Below are 25,011 nucleotides of genomic sequence, written 5' to 3' on the forward strand. Positions count from 1 at the left end.
GCCCGCGTGTCGTAAGCCCCGCCCTGGTGGAGTCTATCTATAAGTACAGCTCCGACAGGAAACAGTTCAGCTGTATCCCGTCCAAGACCATGTCCATGAGCGTCGACGCCTTCACGTTACCAGGACACCTGTGGCACAGCAAGAGGCCTGGCAAACCAAAATAAATATGTATATATACATACATACAGGAATGGATACACACAAACACACACAAACAACTTAATTACTGTTTGTCCTGCATGGGACACACTACCCCTCTCGCCCTTAAATCTCATCGGACCTACTGACTATTGACGAGGTGCTTTCCCTCCCCTGTATGTGCATGGAAATGGAACAGTCCAACTATCCACCCTTATAGTGAAGGCTCTAAGACTCGTCCACACACGGGGGATACTGAAGACCAGTTGTTGTAAAAATTACCTTTTCAATCTTTAAATGGTTACACTACACAGGAAACAAACTCTACTCAAAAACTGTATCTTTCTCTTTTTTTGTTAAAACGTTCTCCTGTAAATGTCTGAGGTACAAAATGATTGTTTCTCTGATACCCATAAACCCTTTGGCCTTATGTTCTGTTCTGTTCACTACTAGCTGAAAGGCTGGAGGCATGCTGATAGCCATAGGTTGACTAAAGTTTTCTGTTTTATAACACGAACACAATCCTTCTAATGCCTTCTGCCCAACGACTGGCAGGCACGGGACTTTTATTTTGAAAGGTGGACTTTTATTACCCTGCAAACTACGGTCAAAACAAGGAATGGAAGACGTGTGTTGTTTCTTTAATGTGATTAGGAGAAAAGAACACGAGATGTGTGTTCACCAAATAGCACAAAATCAAAGATTGTACATAGTTGTGACGGACGGGCCATTGCTGGCAGACTAAGGCCTAGATTCAATCCGATTCTGCGCTATAGCTCGACTGAAATTTAAAGGACTGTTCCCGCATTCGCCTAGACTGCATTCTCGATAAACGCAGAATATGTTGGCCAAATCGGAAATTACCTTTAAATTTCAATCACGCTATACGGCGGATGGATGTTTTGCGCTATGGATTGAATCTATCCCTAACCTGCCATAACTGATTTGTACAAAGACGCTGCAGCATGGACATGTGGCCTCACCGTGCATGACTTGGGCAGGAGCTCACCGGAACTGAGTACCGAACGGCACCTCAAATGTTCTACTGCTTGACTTCCTGCACCTCTTACAGAATATTGGCTCTAAACTATTGCAGAGTTCCTGCACCTAAATATAAACAGTACCGGCAGTCAAATTGAGTACTGACACCTATTTCAGTCCAAGTCAAGCACTGGTTCTTATGGGTTGTCAGCCAATAGAAATGTAAAACCCTGAAAGTTAAAGGTCAGGGGACAGGGGTTATGACCCACCCACGGTACAGTAGGGTTAATAAAGTAGATGTGTTTTAAAACCTGACTCTGTCTATCTGAACTAAACAGTCGTCTGAACCCAACTAACTGGTGTGCTTTTTACCTCCTCTCTCTGAACCCAACTAACTGGTGTGCTTCTTACCTCCTCTCTCTGAACCCAACTAACTGGTGTGCTTCTTACCTCCTCTCTCTGAACCCAACTAACTGGTGTGCTTCTTACCTCCTCTCTCTGAACCCAACTAACTGGTGTGCTTCTTACCTCTCTCTGAACCTGATGAACTGGTGTGCTTCTTACCTCTCTCTGAACCTGATGAACTGGTCTGGTCTTACCTCTCTGAACCTGATGAACTGGTCTGGTCTTACCTCTCTCTGAACCTGATGAACTGGTCTGGTCTTACCTCTCTGAACCTGATGAACTGGTCTGGTCTTACCTCTCTGAACCTGATGAACTGGTCTGGTCTTACCTCTCTCTGAACCTGATGAACTGGTCTGGTCTTACCTCTCTGAACCTGATGAACTGGTCTGGTCTTACCTCTCTCTGAACCTGATGAACTGGTGTGCTTCTTACCTCTCTCTGAACCTGATGAACTGGTGTGCTTCTTACCTCTCTCTGAACCTGATGAACTGGTGTGCTTCTTACCTCTCTCTGAACCTGATGAACTGGTCTGGTCTTACCTCTCTCTGAACCTGATGAACTGGTCTGGTCTTACCTCTCTGAACCTGATGAACTGGTCTGGTCTTACCTCTCTGAACCTGATGAACTGGTCTGGTCTTACCTCTCTCGTTCTCCTCTGAACCTGATGAACTGGTCTGGTCTTACCTCTCTGAACCTGATGAACTGGTCTGGTCTTACCTCTCTCTGAACCTGATGAACTGGTCTGGTCTTACCTCTCTGAACCTGATGAACTGGTCTGGTCTTACCTCTCTGAACCTGATGAACTGGTCTGGTCTTACCTCTCTCTCTCCTCTCTCTCTGTCTCTCTCGCTCCTTCCCTAACACCATGTCTCCATCTCTCTCTGTCTCTCTCGCTCCCTCCCTAACACCATGTCTCCATCTCTCTCTGTCTCTCTCTCTGTCTCTCTCGCACTCCCTCTCCCTCCCTAACACCCTTTCTTCATCTCTCTTTCTCTCCTCTCTCTCGCTCTCTCTCCCTCCCTAACACCATGTCTCCATCTCTCTCTCTCGCTCTCTCACAAACTCTCTTTCCCCTCCCATCCTCCCTGTCTTATTTCATCAACAGTGTTTCTCTCTCTCTTATTTGAGGGTTATATCATTATGATAATCACAACCCAACTGTATATAGTTGAATTATACTATATATAATGTCACTGTAAATGCCATTTACAGCAGCTAACTGACTGAGAAGACCTCAAGTAGTATTTAGTAAACAACCTAGAAAAGAAATGTAGAGAGGAACTACTGTATAGAATAAATAAATATATGTACATTCTACTAGAGTATGTATAGTGGTAGTTAAAATATATGTACATTCTACTAGAGTATAGTGGTAGTTATAATATATGTACATTCTACTAGTAGTTATAATAAATGTACATTCTACTAGTAGTTATAATAAATGTACATTCTACTAGTAGTTATAATATATGTACATTCTACTAGTAGTGGTAGTTATAATATATGTACATTCTACTAGTAGTTATAATATATGTACATTCTACTAGGGTAAAGTGGTAGTTATAATATATGTATATTCTACTAGGGTATAGTGATAATTATAATATATGTACATTCTACTAGTAGTTATAATAAATGTACATTCTACTAGGGTATAGTGATAGTAATAATAAATCTACATTTTATTAGGGTATAGTTGTAACGCTTGTCGTCTGTAGAAGAAGGGGACCAAAGCACAGCATGGTGAGTGTTCATGTTAATGTTTTAATAATAAGAAACACTTCAAACAAACAAGAAAATGAACGACAGCCAACAGTTCTGTCAGGTCACAAAATGTACAAAACAGAAAATAACTACCCACAAACCCCAAAGGAAAACAGGCTGCCTAAGTATGACTCCCAATCAGCGACAACGATGTACAGCTGTCCCTGATTGAGAGCCATACCAGGCCAAAACAAAGAAATACAAAGCATAGAAAAAAGGACATAGAATGCCCACCCAAATCACACCCTGACCAAACCTAAATAGAGGCATAAAAAAGGCTCACTCAGGTCAGGGCGTGACAATAGTGGTATTTATAATATATGTACATTCTACTAGGGTATAGTGGTAGTTATAATATATGTACATTCTACTAGGGTATAGTGGTAGTTATATATACATTCTACTAGGGTATAGTGGTAGTTATAATATATGTACATTCTACTAGGGTATAGTGGTAGTTATAATATATGTACATTCTACTTGAGTATGTATAGTGGTAGTTATAATATATGTACATTCTACTAGGGTATAGTGGTAGTTATAATATATGTACATTCTACTAGGGTATAGTGATAGTTATAATATATGTACATTCTACTTGAGTATGTATAGTGGTAGTTATAATATATGTACATTCTACTAGGGTATAGTGATAGTTATAATATATGTACATTCTACTAGGGTATAGTGATAGTTATAATATATGTACATTCTACTAGGGTATAGTGATAGTTATAATATATGTACATTCTACTAGGGTATAGTGGTAGTTATAATATATGTACATTCTACTAGGGTATAGTGATAGTTATAATATATGTACATTCTACTTGGGTCCTCAAACTCAACTTTGGACCTCTTAGCCAGTTCCACTGCATTGTTTCATTGTTCCCCTCTAATCAGGGACGGTTTAGACCTGCGACACCAGGTGGGTGTAGTTAATGATCAGGTAGAACAGATACCCAGCCGGCTCCGGACCTCGTAGGGTCACAGTGGAAATCCCTGTACTAGGGTATGTATAGTGATAGAGTTATGTCTGTGTTCTGTAGGTTAAACAGGGAGTGGTATATTTATATAATTGAGATGCAACACACAAACACATACAAACACACACATGCACGCACGTACACACAACATGCACTTTTTTGCTTTCTGAAAGATGGACACACGTACGTGTGCACAAAGGCTTTCTCTTGGGTGCACACAGACACACAGACACAGACACAAACACACAGACACATAGACACATGCACACAGACACAAACACACAGACACAAATAAAACACACAGACACAGACACAAACACACAGACACAAACACATAGACACAAATACAACACACACACACACACACACACACACACACACACACACACACACACACACACACACACACAGGTGTTGTTCGTGATTCCTGCTGTGTAATTGCTTTAGCCATGTGAATGGAGAATAAAGGGTGTGATGAGAGAACTGATGACACCCTGATTAACACTCATTATTACCCAAGATGCACCACTTCACTGTCTTACAATACATCATCCCTCTCTCTTTTCTCTCTCTGTTTCTCTCCCCCGTCCCCTTTCTCTCTCTGCCTCTACCTGTTTCTCTCTCTCTGGCTCTCTCTACGTTTCTCTCTCTCTCCCACCCTCCCCCCTCTATCTGTGTCTGCATACCTCCAAGGTGCTGAGGCATGGACTCACGTTTATCAGCGTACACAAAGAAATTCATCAGAATCCCCCCATCTCCTACCCCCTCCCTACACACTAGACACCTGAGAGCATTTGAAAGTCATGTTGCTACGATCAGATCTAGATATTACCTCAGGGACTAAAGGGGACATAGGAGCTAGGGTAAGGAGACATAGGCTAGGAGCTAGGGGACATAGGAGCTAGGGTAAGGAGACAGGCTAGGAGCTAGGGGACATAGGAGCTAGGGTAAGTAGACATAGGCTAGGAGCTAGGGGACATAGGAGGTAGGGTAAGTAGACATAGGCTAGGAGCTAGGGGACATAGGAGGCAGGGTAAGTAGACAGGCTAAGAGCTAGGGGACATAGGAGGTAGGGTGAGGAGACAGGCTAGGAGCTAGGGGACATAGGAGCTAGAGTAAGGACACAGGCTAGGAGCTAGGTGACATCGGCTAGGAGCTAGGGGACGTAGGGAAAGTAGACATAGGCTAGGAGCTAGGGGACATAGGAGGTAGGGTAAGTAGACAGGCTAGGAGCTAGGGGACATAGAAGCTAGGGTAAGGAGACATAGGCTAGGAGCTAGGGGACAGAAGCTAGGGTAAGGAGACAGGCTAGGAGTAAGGGGACATAGGAGCTAGGGTAAGGAGATGTAGGCTAGGAGCTAGGGGACATAGAAGGCTAGGAGCTAGGTTAAGGAGACATAGGCTAGGAGCTAGGAGCTAGGGTAAGGAGACAGGCTAGGAGCTAGGGGACATAGAAGGCTAGGAGCTAGGGTAAGGAGACATAGGCTAGGAGCTAGGGGACATAGGAGCTAGGGTTAAGGAGACATAGGCTAGGAGCTAGGGGACATAGAAGGCTAGGATCTGGGGTAAGGAGACACAGGCTAGGAGCTAGGGGATATAGAAGGCAAGGAGCTAGGGTAAGGAGACGTAGGTTAGGAGCTAGGATAAGGAGACACAGGCTAGGAGCTAGGGGATATAGAAGGTTAGGAGCTGGGATAAGGAGACACAGGCTAGGAGCTAGTGGATATAGAAGGTTAGGAGCTAGGATAAGGAGACAAATGCTAGGCAGACAGATTGTACACTGTGTTCTAGTACTACTCCTCCAGCAGTCCTCCCATCACAGGGCTGGGCTTGGGCTGGGGAAAACCACACAGGACGAACATAAACATTAGATTAACCATTAGACACCACACAACGTGGGCCGCTGCCAGCCATTGTCTCAGAGGTGAGAAGAAGAACGTCAGATAGGCGTTTCACAAATGAAGTTATTATAAAACTGCATTGCTTGTTGTTATCAAAATGATTTTACGGTTGTAGGCCCTGTGTGTATAACAATATGTGTAAAAGTTATTTGCTTAGGTGTACACATACACGTTTTATATCTCCATAGTTACACAAGCTTTAAATACGTTTTATATCTCTACAGTTACATTACTTTTATATCTCCATAGTTACACAAGCTTTAAATACGTTTTATATCTCTACAGTTACATTACTTTTATATCTCCATAGTTACACAAGCTTTAAATACGTTTTATATCTCTACAGTTACATTACTTTTATATCTCCATAGTTACACAAGCTTTAAATACGTTTTATATCTCTACAGTTACATTACTTTTATATCTCCATAGTTACACAAGCTTTAAATACGTTTTATATCTCTACAGTTACATTACTTTTATATCTCCATAGTTACACAAGCTTTAAATACGTTTTATATCTCTACAGTTACATTACTTTTATATCTCCATAGTTACATAAGCTTTATATACGTTTTTATTCTCCAAATTACTACACACTTTCCCACTCAAGGTGTTGTGTCCCCCTCCCCCTTCTTAATCTCCCACACCACCTCCCCCACTCCCCCTCCTTAATAATAAGGCTTATAATTGTACCCAGGACTCCCGGGGCGACAGATGAGCAGAACACCTGAGTCTCCTGACAGGTTCAATCACGACACCCTGACTGCTGTGCCAAGAGGCAATCTCTTTCTTTATCTCGCCGTTTCTCTCTCCATTCTCCCACTATCATTCTCTCTTTATCTCTTTCTCTCTATCTCCTCACTCTCTTCTCTCTCACACACTCTCCCCATTTCTCTCTCCGGTGTCTCCCTCACCACTCTTCCTCTCTCCAACAATCCATAAATCAATCTTAAATGTGTATCAAAAGTTTAGGCACTGGGTTCGCGGTTGGGAGGCCTTGAGATGTGCAGTGCGCACACGGACAACACTTCAAATAAACCTATCTTTGATATGTGCATTTAAACCATTCCTTCCCTTCGAAGCTACATGTAAATGTCGTTATGCTTCATTTGATTACTTTCGCTGTGATGAACAACAACAACAACACCCAACCCCTTTGCTCTTGGTAAAGAAATGCAACCGGGCCACTTTTTTTGCACACAGCTGCAGGCAGTGTGAATGCGCTGGCTGCAAACCGTGGGATCGCGAAAGGAGAGATCTTTCCCCACTGTGGGTCGAATCGAAGAAGGGATTTGTCCTGAAGGGTGTCTTCTCTATTCTGTTTATTTGTTTTTATTACTTTTAATTTGTGAAGATCAAAATCTGTTGCAAACTTTCGGAATCAGTCAAAGTCTAAAAGAGAGGCCATCATCTGGGAGGATTTTGATTGGGTTACATAAATTCAAGTGTGTCTTGCATTGAATCACTTTCTGTGCCATGTAGGCCTGTCTCAGCCAGACATCTGTCATTATGTTGGGTGTTAAATCAACAATCAATCACAAACTGTCATGATCATCACTTACACAAACTGGCACACCCAATGGTACACACAAACTGGCACACCCAATGGTTAACACAAACTGGCACACCCAATGGTACACACAAACTGGCACACCCAATGGTTCACAAACTGGCACACCCAATGGTACACACAAACTGGCACACCCAATGGTACACACAAACTGGCACACCCAATGGTTAACACAAACTGGCACACCCAATGGTACACACAAACTGGCCCACCCAATGGTACACACAAACTGGCTGACACACACACCCAATGGTACACACAAACTGGCCCACCCAATGGTACACACAAACTGGCCACACCCAATGGTACACACAAACTGGCCACCCAATGGTACACACAAACTGGCACACCCAATGGTACACACAAACTGGCACACCCAATGGTACACACAAACTGGCAAACCCAATGGTACACACAAACTGGCACACCCAATGGTACACACAAACTGGCTGACACACACACCCAATGGTACACACAAACTGGCTGACACACACACCCAATGGTACACACAAACTGGCTGACACACCCACCCAATGGTACACACAAACTGGCTGACACACACACCCAATGGTACACACAAACTGGCTGACACACACACCCAATGGTACACACAAACTGGCTGACACACACACCCAATGGTACACACAAACAGGCTGACACACCCACCCAATGGTACACACAAACTGGCTGACACACCCACCCAATGGTACACACAAACTGGCTGACACACACACCCAATGGTACACACAAACAGGCTGACACACCCACCCAATGGTACACACAAACTGGCTGACACACACACCCAATGGTACACACAAACAGGCTGACACACCCACCCAATGGTACACACAAACTGGCTGACACACACACCCAATGGTACACACACGCACGCACACACATATTCAGAATTTTTGCTTAATGAGAAGCGCCCTAATGGACCGTTATGTAAAAGTCATAGAAAAACACTTGTAAATATTTCCCAAATGGCACCCTATTCCCTACATAGTGCACCAGGCCAAAAAGGCCAAAAAGATCATCAAGGACAACAACCACCCGAGCCACTGCCTGTTCACCCCGCTATCATCCAGAAGGTGAGGTCAGTACAGGTGCATCAAAGCTGGGACCGAGAGACTGAAAAACAGCTTCTATCTCAAGGCCATCAGACTGTTAAACAGTCAATCACTAACATTGAGTGGCTGCTGCCAACATATTGACTCAACTCCAGCCACTTTAATAATTAAAAATTGGATGTAATAAATGTACCACTAGTCACTTTAAACTATGCCACTTTATATAATGTTTACATACCCTACATTACTCATCTCATATGTATATACTGTACTCTATACCATCTACTGCATCTTGCCTATGCCGTTCGGCCATCGCTCATCCATATATATTTTTATGTTCATATTCTTATTCATTCCTTTACACTTGTGTGTACAAGGTAGTTGTTGTGAAATTGTTAGATTACTTGTTAGATATTACTGCACGGTCGGATCTAGAAGCACAAGCATTTGTGTATGTGTATGTGACAAATAACATTTGATTTGATTTGACTTTACCCTAAGATACATCCCTAATGGCACCCTATTCCCTACATAGTGCACTACTTTACCTTAAGATACATCCCTAAAGGCACCCTATTCCCTACATAGTGCACTACTTTACCTTAAGATACATCCCTAATGGCACCCTATTCCATACATAATGCACTACTTTCCAGTGGTGGTTAAAGTACCCAATTGTAAGTAGTACTTTTAAAGTATTTTTACCTAAGTACTTTACATCCCTGCATAGTGCACTACTTTTCCACAGAGCCCTGTGGGCTGTCCTCTGTGCAGTGTGTGCAGTGCCACGCCCTTAGCCACGTGACAGTCACATTAATACACAGTTCACCTCCCTGTACCTTCAGCTCCACCCAAAAGATCAAGGAACATTGGCCCGGGGCTGGGGGGTTCGGCTACCAGTGGCCAATTGCGCTTTACCGGGGCGTGGAGAGCGAGCCAGTGCCGCTGTATATATATATCCATCACTTAATACTCTGGATATTAACACTTGAAGCTCGGTGACAGTAGCCGCGGTCACAGGCTCTCTCAGCCGCTTCAGACCCTCGCCACCTCAGCAGCAGCAGCAAAAGCAGCAGTAGCGGTAGAGGACAGAAGACTGAAAGATAGGCAGTCTCTTTCTCTCGGCTAGGCCGTAGTCATTGTTGTAGTCGTGATCGATGAGTCTGTCCGGGAAGCAGCGGTTCTCCGCCAATTCTTTCTCCGGGTTCGGGAGCCGGAAGATGGCATTGTCCTCCGCCGGGGGGTCGTCAATGCGCTCCAGCTTCGGGAGCAGAATGGGCATTGGGGCCGGAGGAGGAGGCGCTAGTCTGGGCTTCGGGAAGGGCTTTGGAGACGGTGGAGGAGGAGGGTTCAGGATGTCATCCTCCAGCCACATGGCAGGTCTGGGGAGTGGGATAGGCACTGGTGGCGGCGGAAGCGGGATGTTCGGGGGCGGTGGAGGTGGTGGAGGAGGAGGTTTTGGGTACGGTGGAGGTGTTGAGGACACGTCCCTCGGGTTCGCCGGTAACGAGAAGCAGCACATGCACAACCTGAACGACCGCCTGGCAACCTACATGGAGAAGGTTCGCCAGCTGGAGGCCACCAACCACCAGCTGGAGGAGAAGCTGAAGACCTTCACCTTCAACAAGGTGGAGGCGCACGACCTGACCATCTACGACGCAACACTCAAACCACTCATGGAGCAGGTAGGAGTTAAAACTATCTCTCTCCCTGAGCGAGCTTGCCATTTGTAAAAGTTATGCGTAAAAGCGCACAAGAACTATCCCACTGGGCACACACTGGTTCAATCAACTTTGTTCCCACATCATTTAATTGAAATTACGTTGAACCAATGTGGGACAGACGTTGAATTGACATACAGTATGTGCCCAGTGGGAGCCTACTGCTAAATGTCTTGGGATGTTTTTGCTCAAATAATATCCAGTATTGTAGATGATCTTATCTATATTTGCTATAGTCATATATGTTATTGAGTGCATTATGGGCTATGTTATTGAGTACATTATGGGCTATGTTATTGAGTACATTATAGGGTATGTTATTGAGTACATTATAGGGTATGTTATTGAGTGCATTATGGGGTATGTTATTGAGTGCATTATGGGGTATGTTATTGAGTGCATTATGGGGTATGTTATTGAGTGCATTATGGGGTATGTTATTGAGTATATTATTGGGTATGTTATTGAGTACATTATGGTTATTGAGTACATTATGAGGTATGTTATTGATAACATTGTGGGGTATGTTATTGAGAACATTATGAGGGTATGTTATTGAGTACATTATGAGGTATGTTATTGAGTACATTATGGGGTACTTTATTGAGTACATTATGCTTATTGAGTACATTATGAGGTATGTTATTGAGAACATTATGGGGTATGTTATTGAGTACATTATGGGGTATGTTATTGAGAACATTGTGGGGTATGTTATTGAGTACATTATGGTTTATTGAGTACATTATGAGGTATGTTATTGAGAACATTGTGGGGTATGTTATTGAGTACATTATGGTTATTGAGTACATTATGAGGTATGGTTATTGAGTACATTATGGGGTATGTTATTAGGTGCATTATGGGGTATGTTATTGAGTGCATTATGGGGTATGTTATTGAGTACATTATGGGGTATGTTATTGAGTGCATTATGGTTATTGAGTACATTATGGTTATTGAGTACATTATGAGGTACGTTATTGAGTACATTATTGGGTATGTAATTGAGTACATTATGGGGTATGTTATTGAGTGCATTATGGGGTATGTTATTGAGTGCATTATGGGGTATGTTATTGAGTGCATTATTGGGTATGTTACTGAGTGCATTATTGGGTATGTTACTGAGTGCATTATGGGTATGTTACTGAGTGCATTATGGGTATGTTACTGAGTGCATTATGGGTATGTTACTGAGTGCATTATGGGGTATGTTGTTGAGTGCGTTATGGGGTATGTTGCTGAGTGCGTAATGGGGTATGTTATTGAGTCCATTATGGGCTATGTTATTGAGTACATTAGGGTTATTGAGTACATTATGAGGTATGTTATTGAGAACATTATGGGGTATGTTATTGAGTAAATTATGGTTATTGAGTACATTATGAGGTATGGTTATTGCGAACATTATGGGGTATGTTATTGAGAACATTATGGGGTATGTTATTGAGTGCATTATGGGGTATGTTATTGAGTGCATTATGGGGTATGTTATTGAGAGCATTATGGGGTATGTTATTGAGTACATTATGGTTATTGAGTACATTATGGATATTTATTACATTATGAGGTATGTTATTGAGTACATTATTGGGTATGTTATTGAGTGCATTACGGGGTATATAATTGAGTGCATTATGGGGTATGTTATTGAGTACATTATGGTTATTGAGTACATTATGAGGTATGTTATTGAGTACATTATGGGGTATGTTATTGAGTACATTATGGAGTATGTTGTTGAGTGCATTATGGAGTATGTTGTTGAGTGCATTATGGAGTATGTTGTTGAGTGCATTATGGGGTATGTTGTTGAGTGCATTATGGGGTATGTTGTTGAGTGCATTATGGGGTATGTTGTTGAGTGCATTATGGGGTATGTTGTTGAGTGCATTATGGGGTATGTTGTTGACTGCATTATGGGGTATGTCATTGAGTACATTATGATTATTGTGTACATTATGGTCATTGAGTACATTATGATTTATTGTGTACATTATGGTTATGTAATTGAGTACATCATTTGAATACCTTACTACATGCCCTAAAAACGTCTTTGGAAATTATTTCTCCCAAAATTATATGATATTTTTCAAAAACATCATCATTTGTGAAATGGCTTGTGGGACACACACGCACACACACACACACACACACACACACACACACACACACACACACACACACACACACAGTGTCTGACTCCTGTCTCTGTCTGCAGCTCATGGGTTTCCTGATACAGAACTCTCAGATTGCTGTGGAGATCGACAACGCAAAGCTGACTGCTGACGACTTCAGAGTCAAGTAGGATGGATGGATGAATGATTGGATGGACGGATAAATGGATGGATGAATACTTTAGTGTCCTTGGCAACATTTTGAGTAGATTGTCATGGAATCTTGATTGAATTATTTTCTTCATTAAGGTATCTCATTGATACATAGTGGACATATCCTGAACAGTGAAACAGGTTTTAAGTCCTGGAGGAGAATGTTTCTTTATGCACCACTCCCACACAGTTGTTACAACAATATATACACTGTCTCAATGAAGTAGGTACCAGTTGTTACCTATATAATTAATCAACAATATATGCACTGTCTCAATGAAGTAGGTACCAATAAAACCAGTTGTACCCTATAGAATTAATGAACAATATATACACTGTCTCAATGAAGTAGGTACCAATAAAACCAGATGTACCCTATAGAATTAATCAACAATATATACACTGTCTCAATGAAGTAGGTACCAATAAAGAAAATAATTCAATCAGCTGTAGCCTATAGATAGTCCAAACAACTCTATTCATTACTTAATCCTCATCTTCTCCTACAGACCAAGTTTATTGGACAATTTGTTGTCAGGAAATCGCAAGGACGTGAATTAGAAGACACAGCTGTTAGCCTGGTACCAGTCTGTTTGTGCTAACATTCCACTCATTTTTACGTCGTGTCACATTCCAAACAGGGAGTGGCAAGGAGTGGAACGATAGCACTAACAGACAGGTGCCCAGGCTAACAGCTTTGGTTCGGGAGATGAAATGCTCACTGTTATCATAGGCTACTTCTATAGGGTCTTTGCTTGTAGTTGTAACCCCACTGATTTTCTTAATTATCTATCACTTTCAGATTACAAAACATATATTTCTTATAACAAAACCATGGCAGTTATCGAGTTCCCCTGACCCGGTGTTGAAATAATAGACCTAGAATGATTCTGTTTCTAGGGTTGAAATGCTCACTGTGTGTAGCGTGTAGGCTATGATCTAGTTCTATTGGTCCTTATCTTGCAGTTATCAATCAATCACAGTCATTTCTTAAACAACCTCTTAAGGATTCGCCCCTTTTTTTCAATTTTCGCCTAAAATGACATACCCAAATCTAACTGCCTGTCGCTCAGGACCTGAAGCAAGGATATGCATATTCTTGATAACATTTGAAAGGAAACACTTTGAAGTTTGTGGAAATGTTAAATTAATGTAGGAGAATTACACATTAGATCTGGCAAAAGATAATACAAAGAAGAAAACATGCGGTTTTTGTATTTTTTTGTAGCATCATCTTTTAAATGCAAGAGAAAGGCCATAATGTATTATTCCAGCCCAGGCGCAATTTAGATTTTGGCCAGTAGATGGCAGCAGTGCATGCGCAATGTTTTAGACTGATCCAATGAACCATTGCATTTCTGTTCAAAATGTTGTATCAAGACTGCCCAAATGTGCCTAATTGGTTTATTAATACATTTTCAAGTTCATAACTGTGCACTCTCCTCAAACAATAGCATGGTATTCATTCACTGCAATAGCTACTGTAAATTGGACAGTGCAGTTAGATTAACACAAATTTAAGCTTTCTGCCCATATCAGATTTGTCTATGTCCTGTGATATGTTCTTGTTACTTACAACCTCATGCTAATCACATTACCATACGTTAACTCAGCCGTCCTGCGGGGGGACCCACCAATCCTGTAGAGTTAAAGCCCTTTTTACATCAGCAGTTGTCACAAAAGGGCTTTACAGATACCCAGCCTAAAACCCCACAGAGCTAACGGATCTGTCACTCATCTCTCTGGGCCTGTTAATATGGTGTCATCTCTATTCATTGTATTTCTGCCAGGTGGGAGAATGAGCTGTCTTTGCGCCAGTGTGTGGAGGGGGACATTGGGGGTCTAAGGAATCTGCAGCGGGAGTTTGAGATGAACATCACAGCCATGATGCAGGACCTGCAGGGGTACGAGAACGAACGGGCCTCCATGGCGAAGAGCCATGAAGAGGTGAGGGCACGCCTGTCTCTTTCTCTGTTTCTCTCTCTGTCTATCTCTCTCTTTCTCTGTTTCTCTCTCTGTTTCTCTCTCTCCCTCTCTGTTTCTCTCTCTGTCTATCTCTCTCTTTCTCTGTTTCTCTCTCTGTCTATCTCTCTCTGTTTCTCTCTCTGTCCATCTCTCTCTCTCCCTCTGTTTCTCTCTCTGTCTATCTCTCTCTCCCTCTCTGTCTCTCTCTCTGTCCATCTCTCTCTCCCTCTCTGTTTCTCTCTCTGTCTCTCCCTCTCTGTTTCTCTCTCTGTCTATCTCTCTCTCTCTTTCTCTGTTTCTCTGTCTATCTCTCTCTCTTTCTCTGTTTCTCTCTCTCTCTCCCCCTCTGTTTCTCTCTCTGTCTCTCCCTCTCTGTTTCTCTCTCTGTCCATCTCTCTCTCCCGCTGTGTTTCTCTCTGTCTATGTCTCTCTCCCTCTGTGTTTCTCTCTCTGTCCATCTCTCTCTCCCGCTGTGTTTTCTCGGTCTATCTCTCTCTCCCTCTGTGTTTCTCTCTCTCTCGTCTGTCTATCTCTCTCTCTTCTGTTTCTCTCTCTGTCCATCTCTCTCTCCCCCTCTGTTTCTCTCTCTGTCCATCTCTCTCTCCCTCTCTGTCTCTCTCTCTGTCCATCTCTCTCTCCCTCTCTGTTTTTCTCTCTGTCTATCTCTCTCTCCCTTTCTCTGTTTCTCTGTCTATCTCTCTCTCTCTCTCTGTTTCTCTCTCTCTCTATCTCTCTCTCTGTTTCTCTCTCTGTCCACTCTTCCCTCTCTGTTTCTCTCTCTGTCCATCTCTCTCTCCCGCTCTGTTTCTCTCTCTGTCCATCTCTCTCTCCCTCTCTGTGTTTCTCTCGGTCTATCTCTCTCTCCCTTTCTGTTTCTCTCTCTGTCTATCTCTCTCTCCCTCTCTGTTTCTCTCTCTGTCCATCTCTCTCTCCCTCTCTGTTTCTCTCTCTGTCCATCTCTCTCTCCCGCTGTGTTTCTCTCGGTCTATCTCTCTCTCCCTCTGTGTTTCTCTCTCTGTCTATCTCTCTCTCCCTCTGTGTTTCTCTCTCTGTCTGTCTATCTCTCTCTCCCTCTCTGTTTCTCTCTCTGTCTATCTCTCTCTCCCTCTCTGTTTCTCTCTCTGTCCATCTCTCTCTCCCTCTCTGTTTCTCTCTCTGTCTCTCCCTCTCTGTTTCTCTCTCTGTCCATCTCTCTCTCCCGCTGTGTTTCTCTCTGTCTATCTCTCTCTCCCTCTGTGTTTCTCTCTCTGTCTGTCTATCTCTCTCTCCCTTTCTGTTTCTCTCTCTGTCTATCTCTCTCTCCCTCTCTGTTTCTCTCTCTGTCCATCTCTCTCTCCCTCTCTGTTTCTCTCTCTGTCCATCTCTCTCTCCCGCTGTGTTTCTCTCGGTCTATCTCTCTCTTCCTCTGTGTTTCTCTCTCACCCTCTGACCCCTAACCTGTGACCTCTCTAGGAGCTGTTGTCCATGCGTGGGGGGATGACAGGCCAGGTGAACGTGGATGTCCAGGCTGCTAAGAGCCAGGACCTGTCTCTGATGCTGGCTGAAGTCAGGTCGGAGTACGAGGCGGCCGTGGAGAAAAACCGCAGACAGGCCGAGGCCTGGTACATGAAACAGGTCTGTTACCATGCCAACGCAGGCACGACCGCAGGCCAACATTAAAACATGTATCAGAGGTGTGTGTGTGTGCGTGCGTGTGTGTGTGACGTGTGTCTCTCTGTGTGGTGTGTGTGTCAGGTGGAGATGAAGCAGGCAGAGTCGGCGGTGCTGATGGAGACGACCACGACGACCACGTCAGAGATGACAGAGTTACGGAACCGCTACCAGACCCTACAGATGGAATACCAGGGACTACGTATGGGGGTGGGTCACACACACACACACACACACACACACACACACACACACACACACACACACACACCACCCTACAGATGGAATACCAGGGACTACGTATGGGGTGGGTCACACACACACACACACACACACACACACACACACACACACACACTCCCACACACACACACACACACACACACACACACACACACACACACACCCTACAGATGGAATACCAGGGACTACGTATGGGGTGGGTCACACACACACACACACACACACACACACACACACACACACACACCAATACAGATGGAATACCAGGGACTACGTATGGGGTGGGTCACACACACACACACACACACACACACACACACACACACACACACACACACACACACACACACACACACCCTACAGATGGAATACCAGGGACTACGTATGGGGGTGGGTCTCACACACACACACACACACACACACACACACACACACACACACACACACACACACTATACAAACTGTACAGATGGAATACCAGGGACTACGTATGGGGGTGGGTCTCACACACACACACACACACACACACACACACACACACACACACACACACACACACACACACACACACACACACACACACACCCTACAGATGGAATACCAGGGACTACGTATGGGGTGGGTCTCACACACACACACACACACACACACACACACACACACACACACACACACACACACACACACACACACCCTACAGATGGAATACCAGGGACTACGTATGGGGTGGGTCACACACACACACACACACACACACACACACACACACACACACACACACACACACACACACACACACACACACACACCCTACAGATGGAATACCAGGGACTACGTATGGGGGTGGGTCACACACACACACACACACACACACACACACACACACACACACACACACACACACACACACACACACACTATACAAACTGTACAGATGGAATACCAGGGACTACGTATGGGGGTGGGTCTCACACACACACACACACACACACACACACACACACACACACACACACACACACCCTACAGATGGAATACCAGGGACTACGTATTGGGTCTCACACACACACACACACACACACACACACACACACACACACACACACACACACACACACTATACAAACCCTACCATGCCCACTCACTCACTATACTCCCCAATTGTCCCCACTTCCAATCCCTTCCAATCATGCTAAATGTGTGTGTCTTCCGTGTGTGTATGTGCACCTGTGTGTGTGTTTCCTTCGTGTCTCTCTCTCTGTTTGTCCCCCACCCTGCCCTCCTCCAGATGGCTAACCTAGAGGCCAGGCTGTTGGAGGTTCAGTCCCAGTTCCAGCAACGTCTGTCTGGGTATAGTGGCAAGGTGATGGGCCTGGAGGGAGAACTGACCTCTATAAGGGCCAGCACCACTGAGCAGAGCCAGGACTACCAGGTACAGTAACCATACCTCTATACTGAATCACTCACAATCACTGATTAGGGATTCAATCCAAGGCGCGTTACAGAGTAGCGTTACAGAGGAGCGTTACAGAGGAGCGTTACAGAACAGCGTTACAGAACAGCGTTACAGAGCAGCGTTACAGAGCAGCGTTACAGAGGAGCATTACAGAACAGCGTTACAGAGCAGCGTTACAGAGCAGCGTTACAGAGCAGCGTTACAGAGCAGCGTTACAGAGCAGCGTTACAGAGCAGCGTTACAGAGCAGCGTTACAGGGCAGCGTTACAGGGCAGCGTTACAGAGGAGCGTTACGAGGAGCGTTACAGAGGAGCGTTACAGAGGAGCGTTACAGAGCAGGGTTACAGAGCAGCGTTACAGAGGAGCGTTACAGAGGAGCATTACAGAGCAGCGTTACAGAGCAGCGTTACAGAGGAGCGTTACAGAGCAGCGTTACAGAGCAGCGTTACAGAGCAGCGTTACAGAGCAGCGTTACAGAGCAGCGTTACAGAGCAGCGTTACAGAGCAGCGTTACAGAGCAGGGTTACAGATCAGCGTTACAGAGGAGCGTTACAGAGGAGCGTTACAGAGCAGCTTTACAGACAGCTCACAATGCGTAATTTCTCCAGCATTCACGGATATCGCATTCATGGTAAGCGCTGCGAATGCCGGCTCAATCATAAATTACCTCTCCACTTCTCTCCCTCGCTCCCTCTCTCCCCCTTCCCTCTCTCTACCACCCTCTCTCCCTCCCCTCTCTCTCTCTACCACCCTCTTTCCCCCTCTCTCTATACCACCCTCCCTCCCTCTTCTCTCTCTACCACCCTCTCTCCCTCCTCTCCCTCTACCACCCTCTCTCCCTACTTTCCCCCTCTTTCTTTCTCTCTCTCCCTCTACCCCCCCGCTCTCTACCTCCCCTCTCTCGCTCTCTACCTCCCCCTCTCTCACTCGCTCTCCCAGATCCTTCTGAACATCAAGAGTCGTCTAGAGATGGAGATCCAGCAGTATAAGCATCTGCTGGAGGGAGCCGGCCTGGAAGGGGGCATGATCTCTGGAGGGGCTGACCTGGGAGGAGGAATGGTGGTCTCTGGAGGGGCCGGGAGGTCGGCAGGTAAAACTTGTTAGTTAGGATCACTCTCAGCCCATGCATGAAAGGCTGATCTTTCAAGAGTCTGTAAAATACAAAAATACACAAAGAAAACATTTGAAGTACAAAGTTATGGAATCACAGCTCTTATCAAGTATTGAGTACCACAGTATGAGTCATAAAACCCAGAAATGGTTCCAATCGTTTTTTCACCATTCATTTTTCCATCTGGGATTTTGGAACTACTTTTATTCAAGGTCTGTGTCTGGTGTAGGCTTACACTGGCGTGACGTGTTGATAACCTGGTCTGTGTCTGGTGTAGGCTTACACTGGTGTGAAGTTTTGATAACCGTGCAAATATCTCCCGCCGGACAAGGTAACTTCTGTCAACAATTAGCATGTCCAATTTTTTAGAGTAAATTTAGGCGAATATATTGGTAAAACTCACACTGTCCGAGAGAATTACACGGCTATCAAAACATCACGCCAAGGTACAGTGCATTCGGAAAGTATTCAGACCCCTTGACTTTTTTCCAGATTTTGTTACATTATATTCTAATTCTTAAAATTGATTAAATAGTTTTTTTCCCTCATGAATATACACACGTCACCCCATAATGACAATGCATTGTAGCAAAAAAATACAAAATATAAAACGGAAACATCACATTTACATAAGTTTTCAGACCCTTTACTCAGTACTTTGTTGAAGCACCTTTGGCAGCGATTACAGCCTAGAGTCTTCCTGGGTAAGACGCTATAAGCGTGGCACACCTGTATTTGGGGAATTTCTCCCAATCTTCTCTGCAGATCCTCTCAAGCTCTGTCAGGTTGGATGGGAAGCGTCGCTGCACAGCTATTTTCAGGTCTCTACGGAGATGTTCTATCGGGTTCAAGTCTGGGCTCTGGCTGGGCCACTCAAAGACATTCAGAGACTTGTCCCGAAGCCACTCCTCTGTTGTCTTGGCTGTGTGCTTAGGGTCGTTGCTTAGGGTACTGAGCGCTCTGGAGCAGGTTTTCATCAAGGGTGTCTCTGTACTTTTAGTCTACCAGTCCCTGTCGCTGAAAAACATCCCCACAGCATGATGCTGCCACCACCATGCTTCACCGTAGGGATGGTGCCAGGTTTCCTCCAGCATGACGCTTGGCATTCAGGCCAAAGAGTTCAATCTTGGTTTCATCCGACCAGAGAATCTTGTTTGTCATGTTCTGAGAGTCCTTTAGTTGCCTCTTGGAAAAGCGGGCTGTCATGTGACTTTTACTAAGGAGTGTCTTCCGTCTGGCCACTCTACAATAAAGGCCTGATTGGTGGAGTGCTGCAGAGATGGTATTCCTTCTGGAAGGTTCTCCACAGAGGAACTCTGTAGCTCTGTCAGAGTGACAATCAGGTTCTTGGTCACCTCTCTGACCAAGGCCCTTCTACCCCGATTGCTCAGTTTGGCCAGGCGGCCAGCTCTAAGGAAGAGTCTTGGTGGTTCCAAACTTCTTCCATTTAAGAATGATGGAGGCTACTGTGTTCTTCTGGACCTTCAATGCTGCAGAAATTCCCCAGATCTGTGCCTCGACACAATCGTGTCTCGGAGCTCTACGGACAATTCCTTTGACCTCATGGCTTGGTTTTTGCTCTGACATGCACTGTCAACTTTGGGACCTTATATACACAGGTGTGTGCCTTTCCAAATCATGTCCAATCAATTGAATTTACCACAAGTGGACTCCAATCAAGTTGTAGAAACATCTCAAGGATGGTCAATGGAAACAGGATGCACCTGAACTCAATTTTGAGTCTCATAGCAAAGGGTCTGAATACTTATGTAAATAAGGTATTTCTGTTTTAAATTTTTTTATACATTTGCAAAAATGTCTAAAAACCTGTTTTCGCTTTGTCATTATGGGGTATTGGGTGTAGATTGAGGAAAAACATTTATTTAATCCATTTTAGAATTAGGCTGTAACGTAACAAAATGTGGAAAAAAGGAAGGGGTCTGAATGCTTTCTGAATCACAGTAACCTACACCAAACACACGCTTCATTTGAAGTGTTTGTAAAATTCACGACGTGAAATATTAATGGCATGAAAAATCATTGGAACCATTTCTGGTGTTCAATCGTAAATTACCTCTCCATTTCTCTCCCTCGCTCCCTTTCTTTCTCCCCCTTCCCTCTCCTCTCCCCCTCTCTCTACCTCCCTACCCTCTGTCTCTACCACCCTCTCTCCCCCGCTCTCTCTACCACCCTCTCTCACCCCTCTCTCTCTACCACCCTCTCTCCCCCTCTCTCTACCATCCTCTCTCCCCCCTCTCTCTCTACCACCTTCTCTCCCCCCCTCTCTCTCTACCACCTTCTCTCCCCCCCTCTCTCTCTAACACCCTTTCTCCCCCCTGTCTCTCTACCACCCTTTCTCCCCCCTCTCTCTCTACCACCCTCTCTCCCCCCTCTCTCTCTACCACCATTTCTGGTGTTTTTATGGGTAATATGACTCGTCCACTGGGGCGGACTATTGCTTTATATGTAAATGTTTTAAACGTCTTATTAACACGTTTGCCTATGTACTCAGGTAAGACTGTTGTGACCAGGACCACTGTGTTGGAGGTGAAATCCTCGGGAGGAGGAGTGGGGACGGGAGGAAGTTCCATGTTGATGCATTCCACTAGCTCTACCTCCAGCAGTTCTGGGGGCGGGGCTGCCATGATGTCATCAGGAGGCGCTGCGATGGTGTCCGGCGGGGGACCAGCCATGATGTCATCAGGAAGCCCTGCGATGGTGTCCGGCGGCGGATCAGCCACAGCGCCATCAGGAGGAGGCACGGCGCGATCAGGAGGAGGCACGGCGCCATCAGCAGGAGGCACGGCGCCATCAGCAGGCGGCACGGCGCCATCAGGAGGAGGCACGGCGCCATCAGGAGGAGGCACGGCGCCATCAGCAGGAGGCACGGCGCCATCAGGAGGAGGCACGGCTCCATCAGCTGACGGCACGGCGCCATCAGGAGGAGGCACGGCGCCATCAGCAGGAGGCACGGCGCCATCAGGAGGAGGCACGGCGCCATCAGGAGGAGGCACGGCGCCATCAGGAGGAGGCACGGCGCCATCAGCAGGCGGCACGGCGCCATCAGGAGGCGGCACGGCGCCATCAGGAGGCGGCACGGCGCCATCAGGAGGCGGCACGGCGCCATCAGCAGGAGGCACGGCGCCAGCAGCAGGCGGCACGGCGCCATCAGGAGGCGGCACGGCGCCATCAGCAGGAGGCACGGCGTCATCAGCAGGCGGCACGGCGCCATCAGCAGGCGGCACGGCGCCATCAGGAGGCGGCACGGCGCCAGCAGCAGGCGGTACGGCGCCAGCAGGAGGAGGCACGGCGCCAGCAGGAGGAGGCACGGCGCCATCAGCAGGAGGCACGGCGCCATCAGGAGGAGGCACGGCGCCATCAGCAGGCGGCACGGCGCCATCAGCAGGCGGCACGGCGCCATCAGCAGGAGGCACGGCGCCATCAGCAGGAGGCACGGCGCCATCAGCAGGAGGCACGGCGCCATCAGCAGGCGGCACGGCGCCATCAGCAGGCGGCACGGCGCCATCAGCAGGCGGCACGGCGCCATCAGGAGGCGGCACGGCGCCATCAGCAGGCGGCACGGCGCCATCAGCAGGCGGCACGGCGCCATCAGGAGGCGGCACGGCGCCATCAGCAGGAGGCACGGCGCCAGCAGCAGGAGGCACGGCGCCAGCAGCAGGAGGCACGGCGCCATCAGGAGGCGGCACGGCGCCATCAGGAGGCGGCACGGCGCCATCAGCAGGCGGCACGGCGCCAGCTGCAGGAGGCACGGCGCCATCAGGAGGCGGCACGGCGCCATCAGGAGGCGGCACGGCGCCATCAGGAGGCGGCACGGCGCCAGCAGCAGGAGGCACGGCACCAGCAGCAGGAGGCACGCCGCCAGCAGCAGGAGGCACGGCGCCATCAGGAGGCGGCACGGCGCCATCAGGAGGCGGCACGGCGCCATCAGCAGGAGGCACGGCGCCATCAGCAGGAGGCACGGCGCCATCAGCAGCCGGCACGGCGCCATCAGCAGCCGGCACGGCGCCATCAGGCGGAGGCGTTGCAATGGTGTCCGGCGGGGGACCAGCTCTCATGTCATCAGGAGGCGTCGCGATAGTGTCCGGTGGGGGACCAGCCACGGTGTCATCAGGAGGTGCGCCGACGGTGTCCGGCGGAGGTTCCATCATGATGTCATCGGGCGGGGGCATGACCGTGTCCGGTAGCAACTCGTCTTCTACCAGCTTGTCGACCAGCTCCACCATGGAAGGTGAACATAGAGATATAATAACTAGACCAGCTCCACCATGGAAGGTGAACATAGAGATATAATAACTAGACCAGCTCCACCATGGAAGGTGAACATAGAGATATAATAACTAGACCAGCTCCAGCATGGAAGGTGAGGATAGAGATATAATAACTAGACCAGCTCCACCATGGAAGGTGAGGATAGAGATATAATAACTAGACCAGCTCCACCATGGAAGGTGAGGATAGAGATATAATAACTAGACCAGCTCCACCATGGAAGGTGAGGATAGAGATATTACAACATTGAAAAAAAGATTTTGCTACTCAATGTCTCTCTCTCTCCGTCTTTCTCAGGTAAAGTCTCTACTGGTGACATTACCAAAGTTCCCATATAGTGATTCCCTTCTCTGATCCACGTCACAACACTCTCCAGGACCACGGAACCCCCCCCCCACACACACACACACACACACACACACACACACACACACACACACACACACACACACACACACACACACACACACACACACACACACACACACACACACACGACGTGTAGCCTCTCTCTTCTACTAACACACACAGTCCACATTCTGACCTGAACATCATGACCTGTAGCCTCTCTCTCTTCTGTTTTATTTAAATTACATTTGACTTTTCCATTTATAATAAAAACCTGACCCTACAATGAGATGTTTTTCTTTGTGTTTTACTGAGTATTTCATTGTTTAAGATGACGCTGCATTGATCGTGTGCTAAATCAAAGGATTATGATCTATGATACATGTCTTTTAGATTAGAATGAATGGAATTCAATGGGCAGGGGAACCTGATCCCAGATCAGCACTCTGACACGCTTCATGAATACCAGGGCCCAGGAGTAGAGGCGTAATCTGGGGCCGGGAAACTCGTTTTTGTGGGCTGTTTTCACAGATTAGATGAATCCAAGAGTAGAGGCGTAATCTGGGGCCGGGAAACTCGTTTTTGTGGGCTGTTTTCACAGATTAGATGAATCCAAGAGTAGAGGCGTAATCTGGGGCCGGGAAACTCATTTTTGTGGGCTGTTTTCACAGATTAGATGAATCCAGGAGTAGAGGCGTAATCTGGGCCTGAGAAACTAGTTTTTGTGGGCTGTTTTCATAGATTAGATGAATCCAGGAGTAGAGGTGTAATCTAGGGCTGAGAAACTAGTTTTTGTGGGCTGTTTTCACAGATTAGATGAATCCAGGAGTAGAGGCGTAATCTGGGGCCGGGAAACTAGTTTTTGTGGGCTGTTTTCATAGATTAGATGAATCCAGGCGTAGGTTTAACCCTGACTAGGGTTAATTGAGTCAAAATGTGGTTGAATGAACATCAACTGACCTCAGACTATATGCTCCCTCCTGATCTTTTATTTTTATTTAACTAGGCAAGTCAGTTAAGAACAAATGCTTATTCACAATGACGGCCTACACCGGCCAAACCCGGACGACGCGGGG

General features: G+C 46.2%; 2 protein-coding genes across 4 annotated transcripts in view; both read left to right on the top strand.

Moving 5' to 3' along the window:
• The window catches only part of LOC106564193 (calmodulin-regulated spectrin-associated protein 3), a 49,682-nt gene extending 48,253 nt beyond the window's left edge, over positions 1-1,429 (top strand). Inside the window, 1 exon segment of the mRNA XM_045690729.1 lies at positions 1-1,429. This exon segment is cut by the window's left edge and continues 121 nt beyond it. Within this exon segment, the coding sequence (XP_045546685.1) occupies positions 1-164 (164 nt within the window). The 3' untranslated portion in view covers positions 165-1,429.
• An 8,247-nt stretch (positions 1,430-9,676) lies between these two features.
• On the top strand, positions 9,677-23,997 carry LOC106594684 (keratin, type I cytoskeletal 9). Of its 3 annotated transcripts, none has more exons than XM_045690731.1 (10): positions 9,677-10,503; positions 12,764-12,846; positions 14,663-14,819; positions 16,290-16,451; positions 16,572-16,697; positions 18,019-18,162; positions 19,126-19,276; positions 21,810-22,202; positions 22,266-23,546; positions 23,885-23,997. In XM_045690731.1, the coding sequence occupies exons 1-10, from the start codon at positions 9,976-9,978 to the stop codon at positions 23,923-23,925; spliced, it is 3,066 nt and encodes a 1,021-aa protein (XP_045546687.1). In that variant the 5' UTR covers positions 9,677-9,975; the 3' UTR covers positions 23,926-23,997. The 3 variants fall into 3 exon arrangements, with proteins under 3 accessions (XP_045546687.1, XP_045546688.1, XP_045546686.1); XM_045690732.1 differs by having other exon boundaries at positions 21,810-22,118; XM_045690730.1 differs by having other exon boundaries at positions 21,810-23,546.
• The last annotated feature ends 1,014 nt before the right edge of the window (positions 23,998-25,011 follow it).

This window comes from Salmo salar, chromosome ssa12, assembly GCF_905237065.1.
Source record: "Salmo salar chromosome ssa12, Ssal_v3.1, whole genome shotgun sequence".
NCBI lineage: Eukaryota > Metazoa > Chordata > Actinopteri > Salmoniformes > Salmonidae > Salmo > Salmo salar.